Source organism: Zerene cesonia, chromosome 29 (assembly GCF_012273895.1).
Source record: "Zerene cesonia ecotype Mississippi chromosome 29, Zerene_cesonia_1.1, whole genome shotgun sequence".
Lineage (NCBI taxonomy): Eukaryota > Metazoa > Arthropoda > Insecta > Lepidoptera > Pieridae > Zerene > Zerene cesonia.
Genome location: NC_052130.1, coordinates 4,638,232 through 4,650,719, shown reverse-complemented (window position 1 = coordinate 4,650,719; position 12,488 = coordinate 4,638,232). Strand labels below are relative to the sequence as shown.

General features: G+C 31.9%; 1 protein-coding gene across 1 annotated transcript; it reads left to right on the top strand.

The window, feature by feature from the left end:
• The first annotated feature begins 5,687 nt into the window (after positions 1-5,687).
• On the top strand, positions 5,688-11,303 carry LOC119837744. The gene is made up of 3 exons (XM_038363474.1): positions 5,688-6,140; positions 10,313-10,599; positions 10,941-11,303. The coding sequence occupies exons 1-3, from the start codon at positions 5,760-5,762 to the stop codon at positions 10,984-10,986; spliced, it is 714 nt and encodes a 237-aa protein (XP_038219402.1). The 5' UTR covers positions 5,688-5,759; the 3' UTR covers positions 10,987-11,303.
• Positions 11,304-12,488: the final 1,185 nt, after the last annotated feature.

Here is a 12,488-nt window from a genome sequence, read left to right as displayed (position 1 = left end):
ATTATAATCAATAACAACAGTATCAATTCATACCATAGCTTCAAATGCTAATTTGATATTATATTTTTCAATTTCAATATAAAGACTCATACCATCACGTGTATGTTAATACAGCATAGTCAGCCAGCAATGAATTCACGTCCAACACATTTAAGAAAATGAACGTGTTTTCGTGAAAAAAATGCTACGATTGGAGCTGATAATTTTCTTTCTAAGTGAAAATAAAACTGTACCGTATGAATCCGATTCATTGGGATGTTATATGTCTATTTATAGTGTATGTATACTAATATATTTGTTTAGAAGAAATCAAAAATAGATTATGAATAATTTAAGTAAATACTGATAATATGGTTACTTAATTCTGAGATACAATGTGCAATGTTTATAAATTATAGTTTTCGGTAATATTTCTACTTATATAGTGACAAGCTATCAAGTTTGAATTAATTTAAATTATAAATTCGGTCTATTTTAAATCACATACACGCCGCCATTATTTAATTAAATTCCAAATTCGATTTGCTTGGCCATTAAAGAGCATATAAAATTGTATGATTAATCTTAAAAGTTTAGGAGTGCAAACAAATTACATACTATCATAATAATAATTATGTTTCTGTTGCTGTAACTACGTAGTCATTATTTACCTTATATAAATTATTACTCTTCAACAGACATTGTACGGGAAACTTTAAAAAACATATTAATAACAAGATGCATTAAGGTTGACAAATTATAAACTTACGGTATTATTCATATAAACGTCACAACACATATTTTAAAATACTTTTTTATCCTCTCAAAACTTCAATCAATGAAGACACCAGGAATGTATTAAAATAGCAGACAGCTTCAAGACCTCGTCTATAAATACGTTATTGATGCGCAAATACTTTTTGCTTATTTAAATTGTTAAGCGCGAGCTAACACGATACGATTGAATTTTCATCTCGAATGCGCTAGTAATGCCATATTACTAGTATAATAATTTGGTTCAGTGGTTGTTAGATACGATATATTTAATCAATCTATCGGATCGGCATGAAAGAGTAGCATGTTATTGTGTTTTAACTAAAGATCTGAATCCTTTTCCTTACCCTTTCCAGTCCTTTCTTTTATTCCCGCCATCTTTTTCTTATCCCGTATCGAATACTGTTAGCAAGCTATTTGTACAGTCATATAGCCACTGCAAATGTTTATGTTCGGTATTGGTTCTTACCTTAAGGTGACCCAACAGTTTCTTTACCAACTATCACATAAAATAAGAGAGCAATGTTTATCTTTTGTATGTATGTTTGTAATGTTTTCACAGAAAAAACTAGTAAACAGATTTTTATTTTCTTTTCAACAATAGAAAAGCTTTATCTTCATTAAGTAATAAATATTGTGTACCATGCACGAAAACGGGGCGAACAGCTAGTTAATTTTACATTTCGTTCAATATTTTTGGAGCTATATGGCGCGAAATAAATCTATCCTCATTCCTCTATCATTGTCTTTAATTTATTTTCATTTCTTTTTGAGTTTTTATGTTGTCCGCTACTTTCAAATGTTTTGTTTCATGTTTAATAGATTTGACTGATAAAATCATAAATTAATAGGATCCCCATACACTTTATTTACTTATATAGACACACATAGACATAGTAGGCACGTGTCCACTGGAAACATAAATGGGCTGATGATAATGATTGTTTTTCGACGGCAATGGAGCTGTTGGGTCGCCTGATGATAAGCGCTACCACCGCCCATGAACATTTGGAGAGGCCTCTACGAATGGATTGCCGACTTTAAATTGGAAAGGGATTAAGAAAGGATTGACGAGATGAATGGAGGAAGGACTGGGAAGGGTAAGGAAAAGGATATGGACCTTCATATGTATGATGATTCATATATAATTACTCTCTGAAACACATCTTCCTTATCGTCTTTTAATAAGCTTTTAGTTATTAGAAATAAAATACAAAATGTTTACAGTTTTAAATTAAGTGCAAAATTTCGTGTTTTATATATTATATATAGGCATTTAGCATCCATTCACATAATCGGAACTAAACATATAACGAATACAAGATCACGTGTCTTTTCATTGCACTGAAAAACAATAATATAACTTTTATTGATTGAAATCATTCATAATCGTGATCGTATATAAATGATACTCTGTGCGTGACGGGAACTATACATTTATTAAAGTTTGTTTCCGACAAGGATGAATAGTTAAAAAATAGTGCTAACAAATTAACATGACCGTTTTAGACAAGGCGGGAAGTATTGGTTGCAGTGTGTATGCGATTTTTTGCATAGTACGTGCATCTTATTATGTATTCGATACGTGTAAATCACACGAAACGAAACATGACGACGTTTTCATACCAAAATATATAAATAAAAAAGTAGTCCATCTTCAAATTGTCAAAATTAGATTTTTTTAAATTTTTTTTTAAATAGGACACACATGGCAGGCATCACCTTTTTCAAGTCATTTAAAAAGGAGAAGCACGAGAAATGCTTAAATAACTCTTAATTAATTAGGTTTATACTATTATTTAATAATCCTTTAAGTAGTTGTAATATCACGCCATTATATATCAGGTATTTTTTCTGCTTATTACTATTCTTCACACCTCCACAAAGATGTTTGATATACAATATTATATCTTTATTAAAGGTCACCGACGATCATATGGGGGGAGGGGGGTTAGTAATATCCAAGGGAGGAATATGAATTCCAATTTTCTATCAACAACAACATCAGTCGAATTGCGAACCTCCATCTCTCCTCTCCTGAATTTCTGGGAGCACCGGTTGAATTATTAAACTTCCTGTGAGTTGACTTCTATATAACTATTTTTATTTATTATATACGCATTTAGAACGAAGCTGTAAACAACCGGTTGCGATAATCAGTGCAGTAGAACGGCTGCATAATAATGCAATTTTAATTATAATCTCTAAACTTTTCATCTCAGTATCGTTACAACGAGCTAGGAATTTATTCATTGCTTTTTCAAATCCGGTCTGAATGTTCATTGATAATAATTAATAAAGATATTGTAGTTTCTAGTATAAACAATTGTAACTTTAAATTTTAGTTTTATAGCATTGAAATGCATTATAACTTTTTAAGTTCTTTGTGTTAATTTCTAGATCTCTTCATGAACATTTGCAGAGGTACGGCCTCTGTAAATATATTGCCCACCTTTATTCGGAAAAGGATAGGAAAACAATTGTCAAAGGAATAATGAAATGGGCTAAGAAGGGTGAGGAAAGGATAGGCCCTCCATGTTTTTTAGGCTTTTAGTGTTAAAAAATAATTAATTATTGCCACAAAATATATTATTTTGTAAAATTAAGTCATATTAAAACCATTCCCTATTTTTTAAATAAATACATTATAAAACTGTCCAAGTCTATTGTATTTTTTATCTATACATAACTATTATGCTATGTTACTGTTATTACAATGACTGCTCATTGTATAGTCCAAATAAAAAAGGGATCCATTGTAATATTCTCTGTCTGTCTCTCTGTCTATGTTTAAACCACTAAACCGATTTGGTAGAAAGCTTAAACAGATATAGATTGAAATGAAAATAAGAACGTCTTTATCCGGGAAATCCCACGGAAAATGCGGGGAAACCCCGGATTATTTAACTTTTTCTTTGTCTTTAGAGCTTTCGTCCTAACGGTTACTAGAATACGCATAGAAATCTCAATTGTTTTAGAATTATTTCTTAACGTATATACTTAATTCGTAATTCGTAATTCAAATTCCTTCACTGGATTTCGCGCTAGGCAAAGCCTGTTCTGGGAATCATTCCAGTCATAAAATTCATCTCAATCATTCAATCTCATCTTCATCAAAACTTGGAAACCATAAAAAAATTCATGTCTTTTTAGAGCCCAAAATTTTAATGAATTATTTTGATATTTAAATTTATAAACGTCTTTTGCATTCATGTATACTGCAAAAATGATGTTCAAATCAACTTGTATAGAAAACTTACTGCTCAATGTGATCAAAAGAAACCCCAAACCTCATTGATAAGACCTCAATGTTCGTGCGCTAACACAATCTCGAGTAATGTCGCGTACACAAGTGCAATGTGTATACTGTACATATAAGTGAATAAATACGCGCGCTTCGCCTTTGTTCTTACACCAGCGCTGTAGTCGCAGTCTACTTTTGGTCTTTTGGTCTTATACCAGCGCTGTAGTCGCAGTCTACTTTTGGTCTTTTGGTCTTATTCCAGCGCTGTAGTCGCAGTCTACTTTTGGTCTTTTGATCTTATACCAGCCCTGTAGTCGCAGCCCAGTTTTGGTCTTTTGGTCTTATACCAGCGCTGTAGTCGCAGCCTGCTACGGTATTGGGACCTAGTCAAAGATGAGCAGAGCTGAGCTGAGTCCTTTTCAGAAAATGTAGTGCACTTACACGATATATATTGTATCTCAACAAACAAACAATTGTTATTATACTTATTTTAATTTTTTATTTATACAACATTATTGTATTATTTTTAAATCTTTCCTGTTGTGTAGATTTTTTCTTGAATCAAGCGTTTTCTACTCTAATCTATTCAAATATGTAAGTATAGCTAAGAGTAATGGTAGCTCAGAGATTAGAACCTCGGACTTAAAAAGTCGAATGGTTGAGACTGGACGAGTGTGAAATACGTGGATTTTTCCATTTATTTGCACCTTATTTACTTCACCACGGCGCGAAACGGTGAAGGATATCATTATTTTATAATTCTTTAATAAAACATAATACAACTTTATAATAACAAATATTGTGAACATTTGTAACCAGTTTTGTAGACCAAATAATAAATAAGTGCAATAAAAGTAGTGTGAGGAAATCGCAATATCGAGGAATCGATAAATTCGACGACATGTGACATCTGCCAACCCGTACTTGGCCAGTGTGGTGGCCCTTGGCCATTTATGCCCTGAACTCTCATACGAGTATGAGCTGATGATGATGTCAATAGTGTCTATCATATACTTGATGTTACCTAACTTGATTAACGTTTATAAGCCTTGTTTATTTTACGACTACTAGCTACTCAAAATCATCACATTCATACAAAAAAATACAATTTTTCTTGTTCCCAAAACTGTAATTGGCCCACGCTGTAATATAAGTAAATAAATTCCATAGGGATGAACGGTAAATTAAACATTCCACTCAATCGGATGTTCTCCATTTTCTGATGTGTTGCTGTCAATATGTTGATTCTATTAAAATATGGGGATATAAATAGCAATTTATATTTATACATAAGCCCTGTGTTTCATACCCCCATTGCAATAAAATATAAATTGCAACGCAAACACATAATATGGCGACGGAATTTCTGAAATGACATGTGACGTGTTCTGTAAGTTTCACAAGAATAAAAACTAAATGGTTACCTGAAATTGTTATTCGAAAGATCTATTTTGTATATGCTAGACTCTGATATACTGCATCGTGATGAATCAAGAACCTTCTTCTATCATGTAAAGCATCATTTATAAAATTTTTACACCAATAATTGCTTCTAAAAGGGCTGTACCACCCATACAATGTAGTAGAAAAGAATATTTCATTAAAATTTATCCCTTGACTGTACAAGCAACTGCATAAATGCATCGATGCATCCCTCTCAGCAGCTTCACTGTACCGTGAAACTAAGCGCATATAAACGCAAATACTGTTACTGTATTAAACACAGTGCCTATCCCGCCACGAACGTGCGAACGACTTCAAAATGGTACCACATTACCTCCTCGTTTTAACACTGGCAGCGGCCGTAAGTGGAAGGACAGCGAGCACAAACCAAAACGTTGACGAAGGAAGGAGTTCAGACGACACGATATTAGGGGACTTCAAAGTTGCATACGAAACCTACAGAGACTGCAGTGGCAGCGATCTTTCTAGTTGTCTGAAACTCAAACTGGCCAAAGCTTTAAATAGGATATCAAAGAGCGACGAGGTTGTGCTGCTCGGTGGAGTTACCATTACGAAGGATAAGAATGCAGTCGAAAAGGTGGACGTTGAGGAGGCGATTCCGAGAGGTCTTGACGAGAGCTCCTTGGACAACCTCATCTTGGACAAAATCGTTGGATTCATGCAAACTCATACCATCCAGGTAACAGATGAACTGCTCTTATCTCGTACTCCTCTTTTTATAACCTGCAATGGTAATCTTTGGGACCTTTTAAATAAAAAGTAGTTTGTTTTCCACTGCTCTTTATTCTTCATCAGAATAATCACTTTAGCTTTTAAATGTGACGAGGATGATAATGGGATTAACAAAGCTTCCTGAATCTCCTGGATTTAAACTAAGCAATCGTTTTTTATATCACCCTGATTATGAGTGTCATATAATTGAACGATGTAAAAACTTATTAAAAGTAAGAAGAAAGTACAGAAGTTAATTTTTGACTAAAATTGTCTACAGAAACTACGTCAGACGTAATGAAAATTGCTATTGATTAATTAAATGCTTTACCTAAGAAATTATTTATTCGCATCGTTTGTGACGGGATGAACCAATTATGGTGACATAGCGAATCGAAAAATATGAAAAGCATCTGCCGTAATTTGTCCATGCGGAAATTATCGACTCTTGGCATCGTTATAGGAGAAATTATTAAACGTAGTGTTTTTTTCTCAACGAACGACGTTTTTAAGTGCATTATTTCATTCCATAACATAAACATTTAACCAACAGCAAAACAAGCATTTACAGAGCAGAAATAAAGCACAAAAACAAAACCCTTTTTCGAAGATTAATAAAAAATTAAGGGAACCAATTTAAATCAATGTTTTACCATTTTAAGAGCCAAGTAAGAAACCACTAACAACAGTAGCACTTTGATTTCTCAGTATTTTGTTGCGGCGTGAGTTTTAATTTCTCCTCATTTTAATTACTGCCTAGTGTCTACTTTTCTATGGTGTCCATAAGATGACAAGTTTCTAAACGTAACCTACTCTTTGTGAAGTTGCCTTGCAATGTTGAAAAGAAAGCTTTCAACGTAAACTAGCAAAATTAAAACAATTATTTTGTATTACGTGTATGCGATTATGAATATAAATATCTTCTAAAAACTTGATCTACGTCCGAAAGAGTGGTACCTCCACCACTCCAGCGTCTAAAGTGATACCCAATGACGATATATAAAAAAACATATAATCTGTATAGAAAAACCACGCAGTATACAGTACAATTAACAAAACCAAAAATAAAACCGACAAATTCCTCTTCCACTCTTCTCTTCTTAGTTTCTGGGTAATTCTGTTTAAAAGGATTGAAGGAAATAAAGGGACGAAAAATTCAAAGATATCATAATAACTAAATATACTATGATTCATTGAATAATGTCGGTTTATTATCATTCTGTTTAATGTCGTGCGTTGATATAAGTTCCGTTGATAGAGATATAAACTATAAGATTAGTAGTAGTATAGTTGTACATAATATTTGTTGTTGTTCACATATTTAATATACCATTTTAGCAAAAAGTGGTAACAGAAGTCTATGGCTCGAGTTTACAGTACAAAATCTGAAAGTAAAACAAAGCATTGTTTTTCAGACATCCTCTGCACCCTTATATCGTATAACGGAGAAAACCAATTACTAAAATTAAATACTTCTTACAATCTACGAACCTATGTCATACAACGCCTCATAACTAAAATTTTAACTCAAACTTTCAAAAATTTTAAAAAGTGTTTTCGTTCACGTTTGTACGATTTTTCATATGACGTGTAACAATGTTTTTATTTCTATTTTCATAACCATACCGCGGTTGACAATTTACGTATTAACACGTGACATACATAATTAATTTGTATACAAGCATTAGAAAACATTTTGTATTTGTTTTCTAAATTCGCTGCGTATACTAATTCTAAATTCACATTTTTGAGTTAAGCACACCCCTGAAGTTTAAACACAATTAAATAATTAAAATAAATAGACCTTGTGTATATGGCATATAAAATATTAATAAAATATATTGAATATATCAACAAACGAAAGCTTTTAAGTATATAGAATATTATAGGTATATTTAATAATTAAGGAAACGGGATATTATTGATTGAGAAACAATAAATCTACTACTATTGTCATTATATATACATTTTTAGTTTTGTAGTTATGTTCTTGTGATTGGTTTTATTCTAGATTGATAACCACGCGAGATCACGTTAACTAAAAGGTCACACACAACTATTAATGTTATAAAAAAGTAAAAATATTGAATTTCTATTACTAACAATACTCTGAATAGGAAACGGTTTAATTTAACCAATTCTTTACATTAGTATGCATCCTACATCGTAAGGTTTATAAATGGATACCTTAATTGTAGTTCATTGTATCTTTAATGTTGTACTTGACCCTATAACGATGTAATTATTATTTAATTATTACGATTTTATTACCGCATACTCATTCACTTCAAATTATTTGTGACTTTAAACGTATGTGGTCCTTTTACAATACTTTTTGTTTGATCGAAAGATTTATATTCAACCTTTCGTATAGGAAATTATTCTCATGAATTCATTCATCATCAATTCAATTTCGTTATATTTTCAGCAAAATCACGGTATAAATATTTTAATGGAGATTATCACGAAATTAAGACTCCAAAATAAGTTTATATAAAAAGTCTCAGATAGGCTCAGGCTCTGTAACTTTTATAATAATCAAACGGCAAGGGAACAGGGCTGTTCAAAATTTTACCAAGAGAGCATTTCATCCTAATTCTATACTAAGAGAAATATAAGACACACATTGAAAGTGAAAATAATGATACATTGAATAGTTAAATAAGAAATTAAAAACATATATGCTACAAAGTGATAGCCCCCCTGTCAGTTTTAGGAACTTCGTTTAAAAACGAACGTAGTCGCAATTATATTTTAATGTATATTCGTGTTTTATATACATCAATATTGTATTTCTTTTCCAATGAATAATAGTAGTATGAATGAATAAATAAGTGACCACTCGAATTAGTCACTGTTACTTCTTATAATAAATTACGCAATATTTAACGCCTTTCATAAATTGAAACAAAGCATGCAATAATAATTAATGAATGGTAATTGTTACTAGACTATTTGTCAGTCAGTTAGTTGTATTTACGGTGTATGTTTTATGAGCGTAGTTTATGACACTTCAAATAATTTATGACCTATGTTATTAATGTTGAATTTGGAGACTGTATCAGAATTTTTTTAGTATATGATTTTCTTGACAGCGTATCATTTTCAAGTGAGTTTAAATACTTGTATATACATTTCTGATATAGTTATGTTACATAATACCTACTGCCTTTATTGATTTCTATTTTAATGCATATTTAAAAACAATTGTATCCAGTACAATATAATTATTGAAACTTTTTAGAAATTACTACGCCGTCCATCATAAAACGTAATCTATCCAATTAAAAGTCCCTCATTCCCAATACGTTATACATGTAATATAAACTACATCCATAATGTATATACGTTATAAAAAAACATATCTGAAATCCTGAAACGCGCTGCAACCGTTAAAATGCATTATCAATTGCAAATTTCTACAAGAAATGCGCTCGCATACCGCCCGCCGACGCACCGCAACGCTTTCTCTATACATCTTTTTAATTACGTTCAATTAATTCATCTTGTGTTTTTTCCTCGCTATAGTCTATTAAGCAGTTACGACCCACATAGTTTCTTAACTAATTGCGAGCGTCATGCGTGATGAGCGCAGTTTTTCACGAATGCAAATTTTATCTGATTGATATTTAGCTTTCTGCACTATCTATGGTTGAGATATTGGATACATTGTTGTGCTTTTACTATAGGGGATTAAAGCTCTCAGTATATATAATATTAAATAGAACATGCTCCTACCCTACTTTACTTTTGTTAAAACAATTACTTGTTACTATGTAAATAAATAAAAAAAATAAAAAAATGCACGTGAACATGTGATGTCAATTTTACACAGTCTATATCGAATTTTCGTTTAGTAGATAGAAAAATTTGATTTTTATTTCGATTTAGTATGCAGTTATAGTCTAGCAGGACACAGAAGGCTGATTACCTACTTGTCCATAAAGGAAATCTATCAGTAAATCGGTAAAACATATATATTATCTGCCCCATCCCTCAATAGGGGGCAGAACTTCATAAAGACATTGCCAGTAGTAATGCGAATTCATTAGATTTGTAGTTAACTTTCATGCAACAAAGTTCAATCTATAATCCATTGAAAAAGCCTACATCAACTGAAAATACCCACTTTGTCCGCAGATCAAATTCCCCACCGGTTCAGATCTGCAGCGCGCGTTCGACGAAGGCCGTGGAAGAAGGAAGAAGCTCGCCCCACTCCTCGCTATCCCCCTCCTTATCGGAGGCATGATCGTTCCCCTTGCATTCGGTGCCCTGGCCCTCCTCGCTGGCAAGGCCCTGATCGTTTCCAAGCTGGCCCTCGTCCTTGCGGGTATCATTGGGCTGAAGAAGCTGCTGTCATCCAGCGGTACTGGGGAAGCTCATGAAGTCGTGGTATCATCTGGTCACGGGGGAGCTGGCTGGAGCAGGTGAGGTTTCGAAGCGTTGGGAATTATTTTTGTTTTTCTTTTCTGAGGTGGTGGTTTGCCTGATGGTAAGCGATTACCCCCGACCATGAACATTCGCAGAAGCAGTTCATCTACGAAAGCACTGCCCGCTTTTAAAGGGAAAAGGATAAGGAAAGAATAAATGAAAGGAAAGAAGGAATGTTGAGGAAGAGGAAACAGACCATGATATTGTTTAAAAATTATAAATGTTACTAACTGTGTTACGATTATTCAGTGAACGATTCTTCAAGGGCACCATTTCAATACAACGTTTAATCGACTTCTATTTCAGAATACATTGTAATTCAAATATTTTGTTTCAGGTCTCTTGACTCACACGACCTAGCCTACAATGCGTACACGCAGTAACCCACCCTAGATACCAGTTATCGTGTTGTGTGTAGCGTAGAAGGCATACTATTTATTTTAGAATAAGGCGTACATTTTTTACAATTAAAGACAAAGCATATCTTGTCCGCGATTGAACAGAATATATGACCGTAAAAAAGAAGTGAACGTACTAATTATTGTTCCAAAGATAATTTATATAATATTTATATGATGGTTTATAATTTAATAATGACAAGGGCGTGCAATGGACCATGATGCAACACTTAATTTATTTTCTAAGTAAACAGTACCTCAATACTCTATTTAAATGAGTCATATAGATATGTATGATATGTAAATATATATGTAAATAAAAATATGTAGGGAGTCTTTGGATACCGCTTTAAATTATGTATTAACATTTTATTATGATATATATATACAAAGTATAGCATTACATAGGAGAATGTAAATAATATAAATAAAATATATAATATATTTATATATGTTATGACTGTGAATTAAACATATTTATTGTATTATATATTTATCATATCAAAATAAAATATTTATATTTTTTTATACTTAAGTAATTGGATAAATATTAAACGAATAATATATTTTATATTATATGTATATATGTAAATAATATATCGCATTTATATATTATAAAATATGATTATGATATTGGATGTATTGATTTGAAAATATACAATTATTCGATATATATTTCTATATTATTTTTTGGTATATCTATCTTTGTATGTATGTATTTAATTATTTATTATAATTTGAATATGCTATTGACATTTTCTTGATATTATAGAATAGTAATTCAGTATATCTTTTGAAAGACACTTAATTTATTGATTAACTTATTGCAATGAAATTAAACTCTGGATTATTTCATGCGTTATTTTATTTGTGTAATCCTCTAAATGAGATTAAGAAAATCTTAATCTCATACAATCATTAAAATGCATGGTTAAATTTAAATGAGAGCTTATAGAATAGCTAACACAATGATAATATTCAAAAAAATCCACCAAGTTTAAAAATTTAATCATAATATAATAATAATTTAATCATATATATAATGATGCATATCGTATCCTAATGAAGCTGCCGAGGTACTGTAGTGCGTCTAGCATGTTTGCGGGCGGTGGTATTAATGATTTTTTCGCAATCATTAGATTGCGAATAGCATCTTTTTGGGCACGTATACGCTCCTCAAATAACAAAATTATAGCTACGCTCTCTGAATACTTGAACAATCCAATTCTTAAATATTGGTTATGTGCACATCGTAATGAAAACCGTAAATAGTAAAATTAATTAAAAATGTAATCATCATATATGTCACCAATTGTAATTAACTGTTTTAATATGGATAATTATTATCTGAAATAAACATCTATTATTATTATTATTATGTTTCTCATTTCCATAATACTCGGGTACCACCAGAAGGAAGGCACCCGGTCTTTTGGAAGGCTTACGTGGGGACACAGATCCAACACGCAGAGGCCCTTTTGAGATTT